The 26,413-nt window shown below is 43.4% G+C and overlaps 1 protein-coding gene across 1 annotated transcript in view; it reads left to right on the forward strand.

Moving 5' to 3' along the window:
• Window positions 1-26,413, forward strand: part of ube2r2 (ubiquitin-conjugating enzyme E2R 2) — a 161,742-nt gene that overhangs the window by 107,030 nt on the left and 28,299 nt on the right. The window contains exon 2 of the mRNA XM_068014299.1: window positions 21,890-21,976. Coding sequence (XP_067870400.1) covers window positions 21,890-21,976 — 87 coding nt within the window. The remainder of the gene's footprint in view (window positions 1-21,889; window positions 21,977-26,413) is intronic.

Raw genomic sequence — 26,413 nt, forward strand, 5'->3', positions numbered from 1 at the left:
GAGGAATAACTTTTTTATGCAGCGAGTGGTAATGACCTGGGACACGCTGCCTATGAGGGTGTTGGAAATGGAGACAATGAATAATTTTAAAAGGAAATTGGATTAGTACTTGAGGGAAATAAACTTGCAGGGCTAAGAGGATAGAGTGGGGGAATGGGACTGATTTGGATTGCTCTGCAGAGAACCAGCATGAACTCGATGGACCGAATTGCCGCCTCCTGTGCTGTAATGACTCTATATGGTCACCATTACTGATGCTAGCTTTTTATTCTAGATTTATTTATTAACTGAATTTATATTCCCCAGCTGCCTTGATGAAATTTGAGTTTTGAAGGGGGATACCTTGTCAAATTATTTGACCGAAGTCTTTGCTGGTATTTTTCTCTGGCAGTGAAGATGAGGACTGTGCTGCTAACCTCCTTGCACAGTTACCATTGTTGGAGACCAACATGGAGATTAAAACACCCCATTGCTCCTGCACTCTCTTAACCCCGAGAGACATCTGTGCATCCAAGAAGATTATACCAGATCTATTGGACCTCTCTCCAATCAGGACTCAGCTCAAGTGGATTCAGAGCCAGGCATGAGACAGATCGCCAGATTATGCTCCTCCACATTTAACTGGCAAATTACACCCTTCCCTGCATGGTCAGTGCCACAATATCCTGAGAAGGCACTACCTCCAGAACGCTGCATGCTTTGGAGACCCCTGCATGAGGCAAGTCCTCAGAATTTTCCTTCACTTCTCCCAACAGCCTCGTGGAGACTCCTCACCACTGTGCGTGCCATTTTCCCTCCATGACAGAAAACCTGTGGATTGTCCAGGGATGAGATCTAGGATTTTGTTAAAGGGGTGGGAACAGCAGATAGTATGGAGACAAATCTTCAACTCTGATCACCTGCCACAAAACACATAAAAGCATACATTGTAGTGCACCCCTCAGAAGTTGCACATATTTCATCCCATACCAAATAGCTGGAGGGGAGAAAGGTAGAAGGACCATTCTGAATATTCACCCAGAAAACTTAAGACCATGCAATTTTGAAGGAGACAGCTCAGTGTATGCTGATTTCCTAAATTACAACAGTGACGACAATTCAAAAATATTTAATTGGCTGTATAGTGCTTTGGAATGTCCTGAAGTCATGAAAGACATTACATAAATGCAAGTTTTTTTTCTTGCTTTCTGATCCTACTCACTAATGAACACAAGCTCTCACTCCTATCTAGGAAGAGGTATTTCTCCACTTACCCTCCCCACACTAGGTCAGTCTTCCCAACTTGGAATGCGATTGGGATATTTCCCACATATTTCAATCAGCATAACTGAGGTACAACCTCCTTCTGAAATTAGATAAATGCCAAACAGCGTACTCAACATAAACAACTGTTACACAGCACGGAAGCTCACTTATAAACAGCAACAACCCCAACAGATCTGATTCCCCAGGCCGAAATACTCCAAAAGAACAAGACACGAAAATTTGTCTCAGCCCCTTAACCTGTGTTACTCCCAGCACACAAAGTTATACCAAGAAATCGAAAGTAACAAAGCTTTCCTCCCACAAATACCATGCAGTAGAAATGTGAAATAGCTTCCTAAAACACGTGAATGTATTTTCAGAACTCGTTCTCAATTTTATTGTAACATTTTTAAGACTAAGTAATTTGCAATTTTTAACAATATTTATGGTGTTTGTTAGAGTTTACAAAATCAGTTGCAAAATAAAGCAATATCCTTATCAGGGTTTTCAGGAATTGAAATTCTAAGCTAGTGTAGAACATATATAACAGCAGTCAAGGGCATTCAACATGAGTAATGACAAAGAACAGTACAGCACAGGAACAGGCCATTTGGCCCTCCAAGCCTGCGCCGATCTTGATGCCTGCCTAAACGAAAACCTTCTGCACTTCCGGGGCCCATATCCCTCTATTCCCTTCCTATTCATGTATTTGTCAAGATGTCTCTTAAGCGTCGCTATCGTATCGGCTTCCACCACCTCCCCTGGCAGCAAGTTCCAGGCACTCACCACCCTCTGTGTAAAAAAACTTGCCTCGTACATCCCTCTAAACTTTGCCCCTCGCACCTTAAACCTATGTCCCCTAGTAACTGACTCTTCCACCCTGGAAAAAGCTTCTGACTATCCACTCTGTCCATGCCGCTCATAACTTTGTAAACCTCTATCATGTCACCCCTCCACCTCTGTCGTTCCAGTGAAAACAATCCGAGTTTTCCAACCTCTCCTCATAGCTAATGCCCTCCAGACCAGGCAACATCCTGGTAAACCTCCTCTGTACCCTCTCCAAAGCCTCCACGTCCTTCTGGTAGTGTGGCGACCAGAATTGCACGCAATATTCTAAGTGTGGCCTAACTAAGGTTCTGTACAGCTGCAACATGACTTGCCAATTTTTATACTCTATGCCCTGTCCAATGAAGGCAAGCATGCTGTATGCCTTCTTGACTACCTTATCCACCTGCGTTGCCACTTTCAGTGACTTGTGGACCTGTATGCCCAGATCTCTCTGCCTGTCAGTACTCCTAAGGGTTCTGCCATTTACTGTATACCTCCCACCTGCATTAGACCTTCCAAAATGCATTACCTCACATTTGTCCGGATTAAAGTCCATCTGCCATTTCTCCGCCCAAGTCTCCAACCGATCTATATCCTGCTGTATCCTCTGGCAATCCTCATCATTATCCACAACTCCACCAACCTTTGTGTCGTCCGCAAACTTACTAATCAGACCAGCTACATTTTCCTCCAAATCATTTATATATACTACAAACAGCAAAGGTCCCAGCACTGATCCCTGCGGAACACCACTAGTCACATCCCTCCATTCAGAAAAGCACCCTTCCAATGCTACCCTCTGTCTTCTATGACCGAGCCAGTTCTGTATCCATCTTGCCAGCTCACCTCTGATCCCGTGTGACTTCACCTTTTGTACCAGTCTGCCATGCGGGACCTTGTCAAAGGCTTTACTATAGCCCATATAGATAACATCCACTGCCCTTCCTTCATCAATCATCTTCGTCACTTCCTCAAAAAACTCAATCAAATTAGTAAGACACGACCTCCCCTTCACAAAACCATGCTGTCTTTCGCTAATAAGTTCGTTTGTTTCCAAATGGGAGTAAATCCTGTCCCGAATAATCCTCTCTAATAGTTTCCCTACCACTGACGTAAGGCTCACCGGCCTATAATTTCCTGGATTATCCTTGCCATCCTTCTTAAACAAAGGCACAACATTGGCTATTCTCCAGTCCTCTGGGACCTCACCTGTAGCCAATGAGGATGCAAAGATTTCTGTCAAAGCCCCAGCAATTTCCTCTCTTGCCTCCCTCAGTATTCTAGGGTAGATCCCATCAGGCCCTGGGGACTTATCTACCTTAATGCTTTGCAAGGCACCCAACACCACCTCCTTTTTGATAATGAGATGACTGAGACTATCTGCACTTCCTTCCCTAGGCCTATCCACCAAGTCCTTCTCTTTGGTGAATACTGATGCAAAGTACTCATTTAGCACCTCGCCCATTTCCTCTGGCTCCACACATAGATTTCCATCTCTGTCCTTGAGTGGGCCAACCCTTTCCCTGGTTACCCTCTTGCTCTTTATATATGTATAAAAAGCCGGTGCAGAAATGCTGTGTTTTCCTATAGGTTTATATACAGGAGCATGTTATAAGGAGGGACACCAAAGTATGCAAATAACAAATTTTAAAACAATACATTTCTTGGCATCATTTGAACATTGTAATATTGCATGAATAAAAGCATCATCACTTACTATATATCTGTCAATTATATACTGGTGCAAATCTGCAGGTTGTTTTAATTCTTTAATGGGATGTGGGCATCGTTGGCTAGGCCAGCATTTTTGTTGCCCATGCCTACTTGCCCTTGAGAAGGCAGTGGTGAGCAGTCTTCTTGAACCGTTGCAGTCCATCTGGTGCGAGTACACCGACAGTGCTGTTCAGAAGGGCGTTCCAGGATTTTGATCCGGCGACAGTAAAGGAATGGCAGTTATATTTCCAAGTCAGGATGGTGTGTGACTTGGAGGGAACTTGCAGGTAGTGGTGTTCCCATGAGTCTGCTGTCCTTGTTCTTCTAGGTGGATGAGGTTGTGGCTTTGGAAGGTGTTGTTGAAGGAGGCGTGGTGAGTTGCTGCAGTGTATCTTGTATATGGTGCACGCTGCTACTACTGTACATCAGTGGTGGAGGGAGTGAATGTTTAAGGCGGTGGATGGGGTGCCAATCGAGTGGGCTGCTTTGTCCTGCATGCTGTCGAGCTTCTTGAGTGGTGTTGGAGCCCCACTCATCCAGCTAAGTGTATTCCATCGCACTCCTGACTTGTGCCTTGTAGATGTTGGATAGGCTTTGGGGAGTTACTCATTGCAGAATTCCCAGCCTGCTTTTGTAGTTACAGTATTTATGTGGTTGCTCCAGTTAAGCTTCTGGTCAATGATAACCCCCAGAATGTTGATACAGGGGAGTCAGCGATGGTAATGCTGTTGAAGGTCAAGGGGAGATGGTAGATTCTCTCTTGTTGAAAATGGTCATTGCCTGGCACTTATTGCTTACCACTTATCTGCCCAAGCCTGAATGTAATTCAAGTCTTCCTACATATGGACACGGACTGCTTCAGTATCTGAGGAGATGCGAATGGTGCTGAATATTGTAGAATCAGAATGTCTACAGTATTTGCTGTTCTCTACCAGTTTTTGTTAATGACGCAAAATTAGTTTTGTTTCAGCCTCAAAGTAAAAGTGACGAGAGTAACATTGGGGAGGAGGGCTATAATTTATGGCCTCTGATTCAACACAGTTTGGCAGCACATTGGTTTGTGCTCGTGCAGCACATTTTGGGAGATGTGGACCTCTGCCATGCTAGCATGGGTAATGCCTATTGGAGGCTAAGCATTTCCTCCATAAAGGACAAATTTGAGGACCCGCAAATGCGAGGAGCAGCTTTGACAGAACGAGGTGCGGAGCGGACTTACAGCTGAGCGGTCAATTTCAGTAAGTTACAAGTTAATCCCCTTTTGTTTCGGAGGACCAGGGGACTGCTGGGTAAGGGAAAACTATTTATTTGGGCAGTGACAGTACCCGAGACACTACACGTGTAGTGTCTCCCACCCACCCTCCTCCTCTAACCAAAAAAAAAGGACTCTGGTGTGTTGATAAGGTAAGCTTTTTATTTAAAAAGTTCAGTCCGTCGGATTGCTAAGCGAACAAGTTTTGACTTTTTTTTTCATTTGGTTTTTCAGTAGATTTGTTGGGAATCTAGAATAGTGGGAATGGAGGTAAAGGCAGTTGTATGTTCCTCCTGCAGAATGTGGGAGGTAGGGGTCGCCAAGAGTGTCCCTGCTGACTGCATCTGCGGGAAGTGCACCCAACTCCAGCTCCTCGCAGACCGCGTTAGGGAACTGGAGCTGGAGCTGGATGAACTTCGGATCATTCAGGAGGCGGAGGGGATTATTGACAGGAGTTATAGGGAGGCAGTCACACCTCAGGTAAAAGAAGTAGGTAGATGGGTTACCGTCAGGGGAAGGAAAGGGAACCAGCAGGCAGTGCAGGGATCCCCTGTGGCCGTTTCCCTCAACAACAGGTATACCGTTTTGGATACTGTTGGGGGGGACGACTTACCAGGGGTAAGCAATGGGGTGCAGGTCTCTGGCACAGAGTCTGTCCCTGTTGCTCAGAAGGGAAAGGGGAAGAGGAGCAGAGCATTAGTCATTGGGGACTCCATAGTTAGGGGAACAGATAGAGGTTCTGTGGGAACGAGAGAGACTCACGGTTGGTGTGTTGCCTCCCAGGTGCCAGGGTACGTGATGTCTCGGATCGTGTTTTTGGGATCCTTAAGGGGGAGGGGGAGCACCCCCAAGTCGTGGTCCACATAGGCACCAACGACATAGGTAGGAAGAGAGATGGGGATTTAAGGCAGAAATTCAGGGAGCTAGGGTGGAAGCTTAGAGCGAGAACAAACAGAGTTGTTATCTCTGGGTTGTTGCCCGTGCCACGTGCTAGCGAAGAGAGGAATAAGGAGAGAGAGGAGTTGAACACGTGGCTGCAGGGATGGTGTAGGAGGGAGGGTTTTGGTTTCCTGGATAATTGGGGCTCTTTCTGGGGTAGGTGGGACCTCTACAAACAGGATGGTCTTCACCTGAACCAGAGGGGTACCAATATCCTGGGGGGGAGATTTGTTAGTGCTCTTCGGGGGGGTTTAAACTAAATCAGCAGGGGAATGGGAACCTAAATTGTAGTTCCAGTGTACAGGCTGTTGAGAGTAGTGAGGTAGGGGATAAGGTTACAGGGACGCAAGAGGACACTGGCAAGCAAGAGCTTGGTTTAAAGTGTGTCTACTTCAACGCCAGGAGCATCCGGAATAAGGTGGGTGAGCTTGCAGCATGGGTTGGTACCTGGGATCCTGATGTTGTGGCCATTTCAGAGACATGGGTAGAGCAGGGACAGGAATGGATGTTGCAGGTTCCGGGATTTAGATGCTTCAGTAAGAACAGAGAAGAGGGTAAAAGAGGGGGGGTGTGTGGCATTGTTAATCAAGGAAAGTATTACAGCGGCAGAAAGGACGTTTGAGGACTCGTCTACTGAGGTAGTATGGGCCGAGGTTAGAAACAGGAGAGGAGAGGTCACCCTGTTGGGAGTTTTCTATAGACCTCCGAATAGTTCCAGAGATGTAGAGGAAAGGATAGCGAAGATGATTCTCGACAGGAGCGAGAGTAACAGGGTAGTGGTTATGGGGGACTTTAACTTTCCAAATATTGACTGGAAATACTATAGTTCGAGTACTTTAGATGGGTCTGTTTTTGTCCAGTGTGTGCAGGAGGGTTTTCTGACACAGTATGTGGACAGGCCAACCAGGGGCGATGCCACATTGGATTTGGTACTGGGTAATGAACCCGGCCAGGTGTTCGATTTAGATGTAGGTGAGCACTTTGGCGATAGTGATCACAATTCGGTTAGGTTTACCTTAGCGATGGGCAGGGACAGGTATATACCGCAGGGCAAGAATTATAGCTGGGGGAAAGGAAATTATGACGCGATTAGGCAAGATTTAGGATGTGTAGGATGGGGAAGGAAACTGCAGGGGATGGGCACAAACGAAATGTGGAGCTTATTCAAGGAGCAGCTAATGCGTGTCCTTGATAAGTATGTACCTGTCAGGCAGGGAGGAAGTGGTCGAGCGAGGGAGCCGTGGTTTACTCAAGAAGTTGAAGCGCTTGTCAAGAGGAAGAAGAAGGCTTATGTTAGGATGAGACGTGAAGGCTCAGTTAGGGCGCTTGAGAGTTACAAGCTAGCCAGGGAGGGCTAAGAAGAGCAAGGAGAGGACACGAGAAGTCATTGGCGGATAGGATCAAAGAAAACCCTAAGGCTTTCTATAGGTATATCAGGAATAAAAGAATGATAAGAGTTAGAACAGGGCCAATCAAGGATAGTAGTGGGAAGTTGTGTGCGGAATCAGAGGAGATAGGGGAAGCGTTAAATGAATATTTTTCGTCAGTATTTACAGTAGAGAAAGAAAATGTTGCCGAGGAGATTACTGAGATACAGCCTACTAGGCTAGATGGGATTTAGATTCACAAGGAGGAGGTGTTAGCAATTTTGGAAAGAGTGAAAATAGATAAGTCCCCTGGGCCAGATGGGATTTATCCTAGGATTCTCTGGGAAGCCAGGGAGGAGATTGCAGAGCCGTTGTTGTTGATCTTTATGTCGTCATTGTCGACAGGAGAAGTGCCGGAGGACTGGAGGATAGCAAATGTTGTCCCCTTGTTCAAGAAGGGGAGTAGAGACAGCCCTGGTAATTATAGACCTGTGAGCCTTACTTCGGTTGTGGGTAAAATGTTGGAAAGGGTTATAAGAGATAGGATTTATAATCATCTTGAAAAGAATAAGTTCATTTGCGATAGTCAGCACGGTTTTGTGAAAGGTAGGTCGTGCCTCACAAACCTTATTGAGTTTTTCGAGAAGGTGACCAAACAGGTGGATGAGGGTAAAGCCGTGGATGTGGTGTATATGGATTTCAGTAAGGCGTTTGATAAGGTTCCCCACGGTAGGCTATTGCAGAAAATACGGAAGTATGGGGTTGAAGGTGATTTAGAGCTTTGGATCAGAAATTGGCTAGCTGAAAGAAGACAGAGGGTGGTGGTTGATGGCAAATGTTCATCCTGGAGTTTAGTTACTAGTGGTGTACCGCAAGGTTCTGTTTTGGGGCCACTGCTGTTTGTCATTTTTATAAATGACCTGGATGAGGGTGTAGAAGGGTGGGTTAGTAAATTTGCGGATGACACGAAGGTCGGTGGAGTTGTGGATAGTGTCGAAGGGTGTTGTAGGGTACAGAGGGACATAGATAGGCTGCAGAGCTGGGCTGAGAGATGGCAAATGGAGTTTAATGCGGAGAAGTGTGAGGTGATTCACTTTGGAAGGAGTAACAGCAATGCAGAGTACTGGGCTAATGGGAAGATTCTTGGTCGTGTAGATGAGCAGAGAGATCTTGGTGTCCAGGTACATAAATCCCTGAAAGTTGCTACCCAGGTTAATAGGGCTGTTAAGAAGGCATATGGTGTGTTAGCTTTTATTAGTAGGGGGATCGAGTTTCGGAGCCACGAGGTCATGCTGCAGCTGTACAAAACTCTGGTGAGGCCGCACCTTGAGTATTGCGTGCAGTTCTGGTCACCGCATTATAGGAAGGATGTGGAAGCTTTGGAAAGGGTGCAGAGGAGATTTACTAGGATGTTGCCTGGTATGGAAGGAAGGTCTTACGAGGAAAGGCTGAGGGACTTGGGGTTGTTTTCGTTAGAGAGAAGGAGGAGGAGAGGTGACTTAATAGAGACATACACGATAATCAGAGGGTTAGATAGGGTGGATAGTGAGAATCTTTTTCCTCGGATGATGATGGCAAACACGAGGGGACATAGCTTTAAGTTGAGGGGTGAAAGATATAGGACAGATGTCAGAGGTAGTTTCTTTACGCAGAGAGTAGTAGGGGCGTGGAATGCCCTGCCTGCAACAGTAGTAGACTCGCCAACTTTAAGGGCATTCAAGTGGTCATTGGATAGACATATGGATGAAAATGGAATAGTGTAGGTCAGATGATCGGCGCAACATCGAGGGCCGAAGGGCCTGTACTGCGCTGTAATGTTCTAATTCTAATTCTAAATGATCAACCCCTTATCCTGAGGCTGTATCCCTGTGTTCTCGATTCCCAAGCCAGGGGAAACAACCTCGCTGTGTCTACCCTGTCAAGCACCTTCAAAATCATGTGTGCTTTAATGAGATCACCTCTCATTCTTCCTAACTTCAGAGAATTTAGGCCCAATTTACTCAGCCTCTCATTGTAGGACAACCCTCTCATCCCAGCAATCTAGTGAACCTTTGCTGTACTGCCTCCAGTGCAAGTATATCCTTCCTTAGATATGGAGATCAAAACTGTGCATAGTACTCCAGATGTGGTCTCACCAAAGTCCTATACAATTGTAGCAAGACTTCCTTATTCTTGTACTCCAATCCCCTTGCAATAAAGGTCAACATGCTATTTGCATTCCTAATTGCTTACTGTACCTAAATGCTAACTTTATGTTCCTTGTACAAGTACACCAAGTTCATATGGACTAGAAGGGAGAGAAAATTAACGCAGGTTAAGCTAAAGTTCATCTGACTCGAATCAGTTCAGAAGAAATACAAATCTGTTCCTGAGCAAAAGAATGATTTGCATGTTGGTTAATATAATGACATCACTTAATGGCTGTACTTCCTAATAAAGGAAGTTCTTTCCTATATGGTTTTCAGGCACCTCAAGATGCGATCAACCTACGCGGGTGTATAACAGTATCCTATGCTCTTCATATCAATTAAACTAGCAGAAAGGGAATCTAATTCATACTCCACTTGTGTAGTTGCTTGTAACTTGTAGATTAGAAATGTTTAGTTAACCAGAATCTTAACTTGTGAATGTATTGCATTCATTGTTCTCCTTTCCCATGTTCTTTCACGCAGAAAACTACCTGTAGTTGTTGACTGAGTGAATAGAGTGCAGTTGATAATCAGCAGTTAATGGGCCATGTCGATTGAAACTAGTGACACAAATGCCCTCTCTCTCTTTCTGGGAGAAAGGGAGGTTGAATGGAAATTGTAGGATTTCTTCTGGTGTGTTGTAGTGTAGACTCTTGCAAGGTATTGTAGTTTGCAAACTCACCTAGTTTCAGTTGGACTTGAGGTGAGGTTATTGTCAACTTGCTTAATTGATACCATTGCCCAGTACAACATTTGCAACCACTCCTTTTGAAGTCTAGTTACTGTTGCAGTGTAGGAAATGCAGCTGCCAATTTGCTTTTTAGTCATGACTTCCCAGTATTAGCCAGGAAATCAGGGAGAACTCCCTACATTTCTTTGAAATAGTGCTATGTGATCTTTTATGCCCACTTGGGAGGGTGGACAGGATCTCAATTTATTATCTCTTCCAAAAGACAATGGCAAATTTGGATATACCATGGTCCCACTGAATGAATAACCACATGATCTTTTTTTAAATCATTTTATCAGGATAGCTATCTGCTTCCTGCCATTCAAATAATGCTATTGGATCTTTATGCCTATCTGAACATACAGATGGTGCCTTGGTTTAATCTCATTTGAAAGATGGCATTTCGAGCAATGCAGCATTTCCTCAGTACTACACAGATGTATCAGCCAAGATTATGCACTCACAGTGGGGCTTGAACCCAGAACCTTCTGTCTCGGGCAAGAATTCTACTAAGTGAATCTGACATCAGAAAACCATAGATCTATGTCCTAAGTGATGAACACTCTCCACTACTATTCTCAGCTTAAGAGCAATACCAAATCAGTGAACAGGATTAGAAATATTATTGTACTTGTCATGAAGACACTCATTTGCCAAAAATGAGGCATATTAATTTTGTCATGAACATTAATTTTAAACTGTTGCTGAAGTGAAGAGATTACTTGTTTGAAGAACATTTGCATACTAAGAAACAGTGCTTGGAGAGATAAAAGAATTGCTCACTGATTCAATTAACAGAGATTGGGCTGGGCAGTGGTGATCCACATCTTGTGGTGGGAGACAGCACTACACCCCCCACCAAGAGCTTTGGAATCCACAAAAGACGCAGGAGAGTTTGTTGAAAAAACTTAGTCACGTCTAACCTGCTGGCCAACTTGGAGTTTTGAATTGTGCTCAAAGGACAGTTTAGTCAGATGGCAGATTGTAACTGAACCTGGAACAGGACAGCCTCTCTGCTGGCTGGTGCTCTCTCGCTTTCTCCCAAGCCTCCAGACCCACTGAAGTCGCTAAAACCTCGAGAGAATAAACGTCTAGAAACAAGTTGAAGCGTGCACTGGGCCCCTACGAACAGCAAGACTTACCAGCAACCAAAGACTGCACATTGAACTTTAAGGACAGTAAATAGAAAGCCATCTATTGCATCAAACTTATCCCCTTTATTCTTTGCTTTTTCTGTCTCCACCTGCCTGTGTGTTTATCGCATATGCATGCCAGTGTGGTCGCGTCATGTATTCGTAGCCGTTACCCGAATTAAAGTTTAAGATTAATAAACTTCTATCTTTCTTTCTTAAATCTAAGAAAATCTGTCTAATTTAATTTCTTTGCCTTGCAATTGGAAAGCAGTGAACCAGGATTCACTGATGGGGAACTAAAACATGGTGTTTTTAAAATTAAACCCTGTTAGTTAGACCAGGCAAAGGCTGAGAGGGAACCCCAGACCCTTTTCTCACCTGGTCGTAGCATAATTTTCGAAAATGCCTCATTAATTTTCCATTGGAACATATTTTTCCAAAGCATATTTCGGGATAGTGTAATTTTTAAGGAGCACAATTTATGGAATAATTGCACTCTCTCTGTGGCAACCTTAACAGGAGCACTTAAAGCTTTTATTTTATTATTACTGACAGTTTTATTTTTAATCCACCATCACTGAACAATAATTTGCATTTGTATAGCACCCTTTAGCATAATAAAATGTCCCAAAGTGCTTCACAGAGACATAATCAGACAAAAAGGATGCCTAAAAGCTTGTTGAACCTAAATACTTGCTCAAAGATCAATTTTAAGCAGCTTCTTAACGGTAGAGAGGGAGGTGGAGTGGCAGAGACATTTTGGAAGAGAATTCCAGAGCATGGGGGCCTCAGCAGTTGCCAATGGTGGGAAAAGGGAGGAGGAATGAAAAGTTCAGGGGTGTTGATGTAGGGCTGGAGGAGGTTAGAGATGGGCATGGTCATGAAGGGTTTTTAAAAATTAGAAGAATTTTGAATTGGAGGCATTGGGGGAACGGAGGTCAGCAAGGGTGGGTGAGCAGGTCTTCATGTGGTAATGGATACAGCAGCAGAGTTTCGACTGAAGTGAGATTTATGGATTGTGGTAGCTCGGAAGCTGACCAGGAGAGCACTGCAGTAGTTGAGTCTGGAGATGATAACAGCACAGATGAGAATTTCAGCAGCAGATGGGTAGAGGCAGAGGTGGCTGATGTTGTGGAGCTGGATGTAGATGGTCTTTGTTATTGGGAGGAAGCTCAGCTCGAATTGAATAGGTCAGCAAGCTTGCAAAGAGTATGGCTCAACCTGAAGCATGACTGGCAAGGGGCTGGAATTGGTCATAACGTTAGATTTGTGGCAAGTGCCAAAGATTTGTCTGCTTGATGTCTAACTGGCGGAAATTGCATTTCATCCACAAGTGGATGTCGGGCGAGCAGTCTAACAGCACAGAGGCAGTGGAGGGATCGAGAGAGGTAGAGCTGGGTGACATCCATGTGGAACCTGAACCCATTTCTTTTGGATGGTTTGGTGAAGGGATGCCATTTAAGTGTAGAGGCTGAGGATAGATCCTAGGGGGATGGAGAAAACAGCACTGAATCGTAAGAGGAGTGAGTACTGTAAATGATTTACCTGCAAACTTTTAGTTTTTCCTCCCAATAGAAATTACTAGGATAATCAAATTAAATGTCAGCTCAACTGTTTTCAGAGGAGAGAGTCCAGGGAATACTAAAGTAACAGCACAAGGGAGTTGGTTATGTCAGTTAGGAAATTCACAGTGTAATTCAAAAGTTTTATTTTTATTTCACTATTTCCAAACAAAAAGTTAGTGTTTCCCCGTGACTTTGAAGGGAATTAAATAAAAATCATTGCAAGCTCCCATGCTGGCTCACGGTGCAGCTGAACCATGCAGAGCACAAAGGCCTTATGTTTTATTCCCAATCTGTGTTTAGTTTGCTGGCCCAGCAGAGATCAGCTATGTGGTACTAGATTTTGTCTTCATAGCTCTAGATTCGGAAAGGGGTAACTCCACCATGATTCCTATTCCATTACCACTGGAAATAAGATTTGTAACTTGATAGACTTGAAAAACAATTTCTGAGGAGCAATTACTTCACTCCAACAGTTGTGAATCTTTGGAATTCTCTACCCGAGAGTGTTGAATACATTTAAGGCTGGGATGGGCAGATTTTTGGTGTCTCAAGGAATCAAGGGATATGGCGAGCAGGTGGGAAAGTGGAGTTGAATCCTAAGATCAGCTATGATCTTTTTGAATGGCAGAACAGGCTCGATGGGTCATATGTTCTACTCTTATTTCTTCTGTTCTGGTGTTTGTTGTTTGGCAACCACTGCTGGAAAGATGCATGTGGACAGGATCAAGCTAAGTGATGACGCCCCCATGATCGCTGTCACAATTCACACAAACATTGTGTAATTGTTACTGGATGGCAATCAGTATCCTTGAACCATGTAGCAGCAAAGAGCTGACACATTTGAGAGGGGCAAAGTATCACTGCAGCTAATTTCTAAATTCCAGAAAGTAAATATGGAATAAATCAAGTCTAAAAAAAGAGCCACTTTATGGTATAGTTGAACCCAAAGGAATACCTATTGTCCCTCTTTTGATCTGATAAGTCCTTCAATCAATTTTTAAATTAGTTACTTTGTTATTAGACTCCGTGATCCGTTCTCTGGCGTGCAATGGATTTTGAAAAATTAAAGTTTTGTTTGAATATGTGAATGTTAAGGTCTGAAAATACCAGCTCAAGGCCAGCTTGCTTGTTAATTGATTACCAGTCTGCCTCCAGTTTGTCAGCAACTGTTTACGCAGCTGCCCATGTAAGCATTTTATTCAGGATCCAAGGTTGTCATACAGCAGTTTGCCTGAATGATGGCATGATGATAATAGCCTGTCAGCTTGCTTTGCCACATGAGAATGCAGTTCGGTTGTTGCTAGGCAGCAATATCTATTAGCTGTGTCAGGTCATATTTAGTACTGCCCTTGATTGTTGAAGTTGCCCTCAGGCAGGGACAACTGGTGATAATTGTGGTGACTCCCCTAGTGGTTGAAGTGATGAATTTCTTTCCTGTTTTAGTGGAAAGTGATTTTCGTGGAGCAGTACTAGCTAGCATAAAATATGACTTCCTTTTGAGCATAATTGGTATGTTTGACACTTTGACAGTAAACGGTATGATGTCAAGAATAAAATCGATCCCCCCATTATGGTATACTTAAGACATAACTTTCCTTTCGAATGCATCTTTTGCATAACTATTTTTTTCCAAAAAGTCCTTGATTTGCTTTTTCAGACATATATGGGCTGAGTTAACAATAAAAGTAACTATTCATCTGTCTACTATCCCAAAATGTGTAAAATAACCAAACTAAGCTGTATGCATTAAAATACAGAACATATTCCCTTGTTAAAATGCGCTGCATAAGTGACTGAATCATAAGGTGCAGAATGATCATAAATTTGATCTGTAGTCTTTGCAGTTAGTGGTCTCAGTTGAGGTAATAAAGGGGATACCATACAATAGGGTCAGTAGACTTGAAGATAAGGAAAACCAGCAAGGGATTCTTCTAGTCACTGTTCAGTGATCCCTTAGTAGAATGAATTTTCAAAGCCCACCATGGCAAGTTGTGAAATTGAATTTAATACTTCTGGTAATTTGTGAGCTGTCATCCAGAAGAAAATGATCATGAAAGCTGCCAGATTGCCAAAAAAATCCAACTGGTTTGCTAATGTTCTTCAGCAAAATCAGTCTGCCACCCTCACATAATCTAGCCTACAGTCCCACAATATATGCATTCTTCATGCCCTGTGCAGTGGCTCAGGAAGCGGTTGAGTTGTTAAAAACAACAGCAATTTCAAATAGAAGTCCCATCATCGCTTTTATCAGTTTTTAGGGATGGGCAGTAAATGCATTGCCCAGATCTTGAAAGCAAAGTAAGTAGTCCCCAGATATAGGGTGGGGACTGGTTTTAGTAGCTGCTATGGGCAAATAGTATGCTGTCTGTTAATATCCACAGCCTCTCAAGAAACATATAGCCACTGGCTGACATACCAGAGCAACACTAGCACTTATGGAAACAGACCTGAGCATGAATCACCACTTTAGAAGAGATAGACGAAGGGGAGACACTGGAGGATAAAGTTAACAGAATGTGCCTATAAATACTTGCAATATAAAGTCTTTCTACGGTCATAATTCAGTTGTACTTTTCAAGGATTTTTGATATGACAGGCTGAACTGAAGCTGTGAAAAGACTAGCTTGTTAGACTACACATTTAGAATAAGTCAGCTGACATTTCTGACAGCTGTACTTAGAACATCTGATTAGAATAGGCCATCTCTGTTGAGCGGTTGCACTTGCTGAAACTAATCCATCAGCAGAATGCACTTTTCAGTGCTGAAGAGCCAGTTATCTCTCTGCAGCAGACTTCTACTGTAAGATAGTCTCATGTTGAAATAAACCTGTGAAGCACAGTAGATTGGTTTAACCATGTGAGGAATGGGTCTTAGGCTCCCATTTCACCCCTTCTCTGGTTTGACCGCAACACAATTCTTTTAACACAGCGATTTAACTTACCACCTCAGTGAGCACTTGTTCCTGTTCCTCTAATTATAATTGCAAATGAACTAATCAGACAGGTTTTCTTGGATTTAAACAAGAAAGATGTAAGTTTATTAACCTTATCACTCTAAACCGGCTAAAATTACTAAAATACGCAATGCATCGACGCTGAGATTCACACACGAGCTGCACACATATACAAATATATTAAAGAGAAAACAGAGTTGGGAGGTTGAAGTAATGTCCGTAATAAATGGAATTCAATTACTGAGTCTCAGTGTTGTTAGTTAAAGTTAAAGTCTTGAAGTCCTCACTGTGCGACGTGCACAATTCTGGCTTGCTTCTCTGGTTCCGGAAGGCAGGAGATGGGCTTTATCCATGTCCCCTGGTTGTTGACTGTAAGGATCTGTAGTGTTGAGGCTTAGTAGCTGCCACCAAGGCTTCTCTTGCTGGAGAGCGAGTGAGAGAGAGCTCCTTTCTTGGAGTTCAGTTACTGTCTTTCCGAGGCACAGTTCACAAACTTAGTTATGCAGGTAGTCATGTCATGTGATCACCTCTTTGTTTGAAACAGCACCTTCTGGAAGGATCTTTGAAATTCAAGGCTGTTCAGACATACTTGGTAGTGGGGAGTTTGGCTTTTTCAAAGTCAATGGGTGTTGATGGCTTTTGACGATCAACATTGACAAAGCCATTCTAAGTAATTTAATCAGCAAGCGCCCCCATTGTTCTGGCTTGACTGGGTAATCACCTCTGTTTTCAGTCAGCCCCTGGCTTTTCATGTGCAAATTCATGCGTGGCCATCTTTAGCTGCTCTGTTCTGCTTTTTAAAAGTTATTTGTAACAATTTCAGTAAGAGTCTCAGATAAAACGAAATTAATATTTTCCATTTAGCATATGGGATTTCCATCGCAAGATATATAAGAATTTCCCCACATGCAATTTATCCTTTAATGAGCATTCAATTTTGGGCATTTTAAGTAAGAACTGACTGTATGTAATATGTTTACTCAAAAACTTCTCACAAACTGTAAGCTTTGAAGAATCACAACTTCACAAAGGATTGGTTTTCAAATCTAATCAGTATTGTAAAGTTCTCAGGAGAACTGTATAATCTGCCTTTATAAGTAGATGGAATTGCTTATGCCTGGTTGCTTATCTATCCAGGCATAGCCAGAGAATCACCTTCGATGGCTTCTCTTCCTGCATCATTACCTCTGGTAGCAACCAAGGATCTATCCCCAGCCCCCTCCTATTTCTCATCTACATTCTGCCCTCTGCAACATCATCTGAAAACACAGGGCTAGACTTTTCCTGGCGGCGAGCTTCAAACACAGCTCGCACAAGTGCAAGATGTGCACTGCTGAGCTGCTGCGGCGGCTCATTTACGTGGAGGGGACGGAGTGCCCGCCCCGATGACATACAAGGGGTGGGCGCTCCATCTCCGGCAACGGTGTCCGGCGCCACTGCGCAGGCACTAGTGCTATTTTTAAAGGGCTTCCAGCCCTTCATTTATTTATTTAGAAATATTTAAAGTTACCTTACCGGAAAAAAAATTGAAGAGAGAAATTTATTAAAAGTTTCAATCCCCTCTCCAACCAGCCCCCCCTCCCCCCACCCCACCACCAATGACACTTTATTGATTGGCCTTTCCTCCAAAAAACCTTTCTTCTGATCCCAACTTTCCCCTCTACCCCCTGGACTTTATTCACGTTAACTTTCAACCCCTTCCCACCATCCGTTACACCAATGGCAAGAGTTTTCCCCACTCCCCCCAGCCCCGCCCTGAAAACTTAACTCCGCGCCCCCCCCCCTCCCCACCAGTGTATCGCCTCGGAGATCTGAAAGTGCGGGAGTTCTGGCAAACGGCTGGAATATGGCAGCGGGACAGCTGTTGCGATGAGGTAAGTATTAATTCTTTAATTTAAATAAATTAACATATTGTAATATGGTTTCCAATGCCGAGCGGAGGGGTGGCCGCCACAAGGCCTCGCCGCCTCTGGTAATATGGGGCGAGGCATTCCCGGCGTTGAGGCCCCTGGTGGGCCTCTCCCGGAGATCTTTTCTGGCTCACCGCCCCCCCAACCATGACTCCCCGACGTCGGCAGGGCTGGTAAAATCCAGTCCACAGTGTCAGGTTTTGCATGTAAGCTGATGACACCCAGCATACCTCAGCATCACCACTTACCTCCTCCACGGTTCTAAATTGTCTGGTTGTTTATCCGGCATCCAATACTGCATGTGAAGAAATTTCGTGCAACTGATTCTTGCGAAGACCGCAACCATTATCTTCCATCCCACCACAAACTTCATTCCCTAGCCACCGACTCCAGCCTTCTCCCTGGTAACTAAGGCTGAACCAGACTGCTTGCAACCTTGGTGTCATATTTGACTCTGAGATGAGCTTCTGAGCACCTATCTGGCCATCACTGAGGCCACCTATTTTCACCTCCATAACATGACCAGGCGCATCTGCCCCTGTCTCAGCTCATCTGCTGAAACCCTCATCCATGCCTTTGTTACCTCGAGACTTGTCCACCATACTCCTGGCTGGTGTCTCATTTTCCACCCTCCATAAACTTAAGATCATCCATGCTTTGCTGTCCACATCCTAAATCGCCCCAAGACCCTTTCATCCATCACCCCTGTGCTCACTGACCGACATTGTCTCCTGGTTAAACAATGATTTGATTTTAAAATTCTCACCCTTGTTTTCAAATCCCTCCATGGCCTCACACCTCCCTATTTCTGTAATCTCCTCCAGCCCCACAACTCTGAGATACCCACACTCCTCCAATTCTGGTCATAGAGTTATACAGCACAAAAACAGGCCCATCATGTCCGTGTCGGCCATCAAGCACCTATCTATTCTAATCCCATTTTCCAGCACGGCCCATAGCCTTGTATGCTATGGCGTTTCAAGTACTCATCTAGATACTTCTTAAATGTTTTGAAGATTCCTGCCTCTACCACCCCTTCAGGCAGTGTGTTCCAGATTCCAATCACCCTCTGGGTGAAAACATTTTTCCTCAAATCCCCTCTAAACCTCCTGCCCCTGACCTTAAATCTATGCCCCCTGGTTATTGATCCCTCCGCTAAGGGAAAAAGTTGCTTCCTATCTACGCTATCAATGCCCCTCATAATTTTTGTGTCTTCCACATCTCTGATTTTAATCATTCCACCATTGGCAGCTATGCTTTCAGCTGCCTATGCCCTAAGATTTTTCTTCTTTGAACCTATCCATTTCTCTACCTCGCTTTCCTCCATTAACACGCTCTTTAAAACCTACCTCCTTGACCAAGCATTTGGTTATATGCCATAATATCTCCTTATGTGGCTTCGTGTCAAATTTTGTTTGATAACATGCTTCTTTGAAGCTCCTTGGGACATTTTACTTTGCTAAAGGCGCTATGTAAATGCAAGTAGTTGTCTCTGTACTGCAACTTTGAAAATACATTTTGCTGAGTGTCGATCTCAAGTTTTATCCAATAAGTTGCTGAGCCATGCAGACATGAAAGATCTCTGGTTTGATCCTTGCCTCTACCAGCTTGAAGAAGGATACTGTGGTTAATCTCAGCATCTCTGCATTAGGGAGGAGAAAATTGGCCAAAGCTCTTGCTCCTGATCTCTGTCTTGTGATTCCTTGCTGGAAATGCTTGTTTGTGATTATCCATGAGTTCAGAATTCTGCTTTGCTATAGTCAAATAATTTACCAAAATTCAATGTCAAGGTATGCAAATAATTGCAAAATGCGTATGGTACTGGAGGGTGCCATAGAGAGGCGAACCCTGCGTACTCCCTCACAGCTTCAAATGTCAATTTTCCTTTTAAATAATAATTGAATAGTCACTGCCTTAACCACGTTCATGCTCCAACAATCCTCTGGACAAATACATTTCTGCAAACAGCTCTCCACACATAATGACAATTTTGCATTGATGGTTCCTCATCACTGACTGCAATCAGAGGAGATAGCCTTTCTGTATTCACACTATTAAATTGCATGTAAAAGGCATTTGTTCTTCTGACTTGAACAGAACAAAAAATTCTATAAGTTGTAGTGGTCTAGTGATGTAACAACAGTGGTGATGTATAGACAAAATTTAGTAAGCATACCAATAGGAGTGTATGTCTGCACTGATTTTAAAATTTGTTTTCCACATGAGTTTAAAGTCCGACTGTAACCTTATTGCATATGCCTCCTAGTCTGAACATGTTCTGTATTCTTGCATGTATCAATGAAGTCAATAGAAAAGCAAATCAAATGGGTGTATAACAGACAGCTGAGATTGAAAGTCTCGCCCTATAAATACTGAATAATTTAAAAGGAAAATAACTAGAATACTATTTGAGTTCAAATGCAGTTGTATGTCAATTTTATGAAAGTTTCCAGTTGAATTCTGGCTATTTTGATTGCAGGCTAGACCATTGCTAATGCTGAACTGACAAGAATAAGATGTTTGTAAATATATAATGTATCCCTTGCTTGTTAGTTTCAAGAAAACTTTAACATTAGCCTTATAAGATTAGTTCCAAACCTGTATGTTCAAGTTTTATTTCCCCCTTTATATCTGAATCCTGTATTAGGAACCTGTGGAAATACTTTCTGTGTGCCCTATCTGTTCCCTTCAATATCTTGAAAACTTCGATCAAATCACCTCTTGACTTTCTAAATTCCTGGGAATACAACCCTAGTTTGTGTAACCTCTTCTTGTAACTTAACCTTTGGAGTCCAGGTGTCATTCTGGTTAAACCTATGCTGCACTCCCTCCAAGGCCAGTATATGCTTCCTCAGGTCGGGTGCCTAGAATTGCTCACGGTACTTTCAGGAGCGGTCTAAACAGGGCTCAGTATAGCTGAAGCCTTATTTTAATCCCCGTGTATTCTAGTCCTCTCGTCACAAACATCAGCATTACATTAGCCTTTTTGATTATTTTCTGTACCTGTTCATGACATTTTAACGATCTATTTACCTGGACCACCACATCTCTTTGGACCTCCACTGTTTCTAGCTTTTCACCATTTAGAAAGTATCCTGTTCTATCCTTTTTAGATACAAAGTGGATGACCTCACATTTGCCTACATTGAAATCCGTTTGCCACAGGTTTGCCCATTCACTTCATCTGTCAATATTTCTTTGTAATTTTATGCTTCCAAATACACTGCTTGCAATACTGCCTATCTTTGCGTCATCAGAAAATTTGGATATGTGGCTTTCTATCCCATCATCATGTTAATAAATACAGGTGAATAGTTGATGCCCCAACACAAATCCTTGTGAGACGTCACCAGTCACATTTTGCCAATTAGAGTATCTGCCCTTTATCCCTACTCTCCATCTACTGCCACTCAGCCAATTTCCTAACCAGGTTAATAATTTGCCATCAATTCCATGAGCTTCAGCTTTAGTTAACAGTCGCTTATGAGGGTCTTGACCAGTGCCTTCTGGAAGTCCATATAAATAACATCTGTAGATATTCCCTATCCACTACTCCAGCCACATTTTCAAAAAATTCAATCAGGTTTGTCAGGCATGACTTACCCTTTAAAAATCTATGCTGCCTCTCTCTCTCTCATCAACTGAAAATTTTCAAGGTGTTCAGTCACCCCATCCTCAATAATGGTTTCTGGTAATTTCTTGATGACTGATGTTGAGGCTAACTGATCCATAATTCCCTCATTTTCCCCTCTCGCCTTTCTTATATAGCAGAGTGACATGAGCAATTTTCCAATCAAACGGAATGTTCCTGAAGCGAGAGAACTTTGGCAGAGTATCATTCGGGCATCTGCAATGTTCTCACCTACTTCCATTAAAACCCAGGAATGGGAACTGTCTGGTCCTGGTGATTTGTCACTCTTCAGTGCCATTATTTTCTTCATTGCTGTTATTTTGCTTATGTTTATTTTTGTTCTAATTTTAGCTCAAACCTCGGTTCTATGCCGAATTAATAAATTATACAGCTATTCTGAAAGCATATTTTGACCATGCCTTCTATTTTCTCCTAGGCTCATCTGAAATTCCCAATAGATTATCCATATTCTCCACCTACCTTCAGATTTCTGACAAAAATGTGGCACCCAAATATTTATGAGGTACGTTACTGTAAAATTATAATTTGGTGTTTTTTGAAACTTCAAGACGTGTATTTGAAATCATCCCCATAAGGTGCTGACTTCACTTAAACTTTGTCATTTTTTAAATAAAAGACATTTCTTTTGGTTGAACCAAAACATTTACAAACTAAGGGATTCCCTCCATAATTGCCAATGTGGTTTCTTAGCTGACCATCAGTTGTTGGAATAGAACAGTATAGTATTCCTCACCCTCCAGTTCTGTCTGTCACTGGGGCAGCTAGTTCCCTTTATTTGGTACTTAGTTAGGCAATCCCAAGTAGCAAAAAAGCAAAATACTGCAGGTATTGGAAATCTGAATTAAAAACAGAAAATGCTGGAAATACTTAGGTCAGGCAGCATATGTGGAGGAGAAATATTATTAACATTTCAGGCCGATGACCTTTCATCAGAACCCACTGTTCACGAGTAGAGATTTAGAGGTCCAAGTACAGAAGTTACTAAAAGTTAATGGACGAATACACCAAAATAATTTAAAGGGTTAATGGAATGTTGGTCATTATCTTGAAGGCTAGAATCAAAAGGGATGGAAGTTACGTCACAACCCTGAGGAGCTCCGCTTAGATCCCATCTGGAGTATTGCATTCAGTTCTGGGCATTGTACCTCAGGCCTCAGAGGGAGTGCAGCACAGAATCACCAGAGTGATACTGGGTCTGAAAGGGTTAAAGTATGAGGACAGGTTTCATAGAGTAGGCTTGTATTCACTTGAATAAAGATTAAGGGGTGATCTAATTCAGGTGTTGAATATGATTAAAGGATTTGATAGTTTCTCACTATCTACCCTATTTCCTCTGGTGAGAAAGTTCAAAACAAGGGTGTATAATAAAATTAGTGTTGGCTGTTCAGTGGCAATGTTTGAAAACACTTGGAATACTTCCCCCACAAAAAGCTGTTGAGGCTGGGCCCACTGAAAATTTCAAAACTAAGACTGATAGACTTTTGTTTCGCAAGGGTTTTAAGGGTTACATAACAAAGGCGGGTCAATGGAGTTAAGTTATAGATCAGCCGTGATCTAATGAATAGTGGAACAGACAGGGGAGGCTGATTGGCTTGTGTTCACAAATATCATTTATGACTTTTGTATTTTCCTCAAGTACTTAATCCTTTGGCAGTGCTGCAAGCTGTCCTAAAAAGAGAGGACTTCCTCAACCAGTTTTTGCAGTCATTTAGAATTCTCATTTGCACATGATAATTTAATAAATGAACATTGGATCACCTGATATTTAGAATTTAGTTATGTTTTACTGCACTTTGTGGACACAACCCCTGCCCACTTGCCATAATTTTTTCCCCCGTCTCAGCTCAAGCCAAATCACAACCTTCAATCTGGATTATCCTTGCAGCTCTGCATTTCCAAAATCTAATTTCCCTTAATCTTTTCTCCAAAACATCCCAGTTTAATTCTGCCAGTTTCTCCTGATAAATTAGCGACCCAGTCCCCAGAATCATCCTTGTCGTTCTTTCCTGAACCCTAGTTCAGCAATACACTTTCAAAGGTCACTAAAATGAATCACCAGTGATTAATGTAAGTTTTGAACAACTTATTTCAATTTGAATATCTCGAGTATTTTGATACACAAAATATTTAATTAGCTGCATCACCAAACCATAGGTAAGTCTACATTTATCTTTTCTAAAGGACAACCAATAAAATGTCATGTCTGTATCAACTTATTTTTATGTATACTTTTTTTTAAAATATTCATTCGGGGGGAAATGGGTGTCACTGGCTATGCTGGCGTTTATTGCCCATCCCTAATTGCCCTTGAGAAGGTGGCAGTGAGCTGCCTTCGTGAACCTCTGCAGTCCTTGAGGTGTAGGTACACCAACAGTGCTGTTTGGAAGGGAGATCCAGGATTTTGATCCAGCGACAGAGAAGGAATGCCGATATAGTTCCAAGTCAGGATGGTGTGTGGCTTGGTGGGGAACTTGCAGGTGGTGGTGTTCCCATGCATCTGCTGCCCTTGTCCTTCTAGGTGGTAGAGGTTATGGATTTGGAAGGTGCTGTCTAAGGAGCCTTGGTGAGTTGCTGCAGTGCATCTTGTAGATGGTACACACTGCTGATACTGTGTGTCGGTGGTGGAGGGAGTGAATGTTGAAGGTGATGGATGGGGTGCTAATCAAGTGCTTTGTCCTGGATGGTGTCGAGCTTCTTGAGTATTGTAGTTGCACCTATCCAGGAAGTGGAGAGAATTCATTACATTCTTGACTTGTGCCTTGTTGATGATGGACTGGCACTGGGGAGTCAGGAAGTTACTCGCCACAGAATTCCCAGCTGCTGACCTGCTCTTGTAGCCACAGCATTTATGTGGTTGATCCAGTTCAGTTTCTGGTCAATGGTGACTCCTCAGGATGTTGATAGTGGGGGATTCAGCGATCGTAATGCCATTGAACGTTAGATTCTCTCTGTTTAAGATGGTCATTGCCCGCCACTTGTGTGGCGCGAATGTTACTTGCTGCTGATCAGCCCAAGCGTGGATGTCATCCAGGTCTTGCTGCATATGGATTCAGGCTTCTTCAGTATCTGAGGAGTCATGAATGTTGCTGAACATTGTGCAATCATCAGCAAACATCCCACTTCTGACCCCATCATAGAGGGAAGGTCATTGATGAAGCAGCTGAAGATGGTTGGGCCTAGGTCACTACCTTGAGGAACTCCTGCAGTAATGTCCTGAGACTCAGATGATTGACCTCCAACAACTACAACCATCTTCCTTTGCACTAGGTGTGACTCCAACCAGCCGAGAGTTTTCCCCCTGATTCCCATTGACTCCAGTTTTGCTTGGGCTCCTTGATGCCATACTTGGTCAAATGCTGCCTTGATGTCAAGGGCAGTCGCTCTCACCTCACCTCTGGAGTTCAGCTCTTCTGTCCATGTTTGGTCCAAGGCTGTAATGAGGTCAGGAGCTGAGTGGCTCTGGCAGAACCCAAACTGAACATCAGAGAGCAGGTTATTGCTGAGCAAGTGCTGCTTGATAGCACTGTCGACAATCCCTTCCATCACTTTGCTGACGATCGGAACTAGATTGATAGGGCGGTAATTGGCTAGGTCGGATTTGTCCTGCTTTTTAAGAACAAAAAGAACAAAGAAAATTACCGCACAGGAACAGGCCCTTCAGCCCTCCAAGCCTGCGCTGATCCAGATCCTCTATCTAAACCTCTCGCCTATTTTCTAAAGGTCTGCATCTCTTTGCTTCCTGCCCATTCATGTATCTGTCTAGATACATCTTAAAAGACGCTATTGTGCCCGCGTCCACCACCTCCGCTGGCAACGCGTTCCAGGCACCCACCACCCTCTGCGTAAAGAACTTTCCACGCATATCCCCCCTAAACTTTTCCCCTCTCACTTTGAACTCGTGACCCCTAGTAATTGAATCCCCCACTCTGGGGAAAAAGCTTCTTGCTATCCACCCTGTCTATACCTCTCATGATTTTGTGCACCTCAATCAGGTCCCCCCTCAACCTCTGTCTTTCTAATGAAAATAATCCTAATCTACTCAACCTCTCTTCATAGCTAGTGCCCTCCATACCAGGCAACATCCTGGTGAACCTCCTCTGCATCCTCTCCAAAGCATCTACATCCTTTTGGTAATGTGGCGACCAGAACTGCACGCAGTATTCCAAATGTGGCCAAACCAAAGTCCTATACAACTGTAACATGACCTGCCAACTCTTGTACTCAATACCCCGTCCGATGAAGGAAAGCATGCCGTATGCCTTGTTGACCACTCTATTGACCTGCGTTGCCACCTTCAGGGAACAATGGACCTGAACACCCAAATCTCTCTGCACATCAATTTTCCCCAGGACTTTTCCATTTATTGTATAGTTCACTCTTGAATTGGATCTTCCAAAATGCATCACCTCGCATTTGCCCGGATTGAACTCCATCTGCCATTTCTCTGCCCAACTCTCCAATCCATCTATATTCTGCTGTATTCTCTGACAGTCCCCTTCACTATCTGCTACTCCACCAATCTTAGTGTCGTCTGCAAACTTGCTAATCAGTCCACCTATACTTTCCTCCAAATCATTTATGTATATCACAAACAACAGTGGTCCCAGCACGGATCCCTGTGGAACACCACTGGTCACACGTCTCCACTTTGAGAAACTCCCTTCCACTGCTGCTACTCTGTCTCCTGTTGCCCAGCCAGTTCTTTATCCATCTAGCTAGTACACCCTGGACCCCATGCAACTTCACTTTCTCCATCAACCTACCATGGGGAACCTTATCAAACACCTTACTGAAGTCCATGTATATGACATCTACAGCCCTTCCCTCATCAATCAACTTTGTCACTTCCTCAAAGAATTCTATTAAGTTGGTAAGACATGTCCTTCCCTGCACAAAACCATGTTGCCTATCACTGATAAGCCCATTTTCTTCCAAATGG

Source organism: Heterodontus francisci, chromosome 1 (assembly GCF_036365525.1).
Source record: "Heterodontus francisci isolate sHetFra1 chromosome 1, sHetFra1.hap1, whole genome shotgun sequence".
Lineage (NCBI taxonomy): Eukaryota > Metazoa > Chordata > Chondrichthyes > Heterodontiformes > Heterodontidae > Heterodontus > Heterodontus francisci.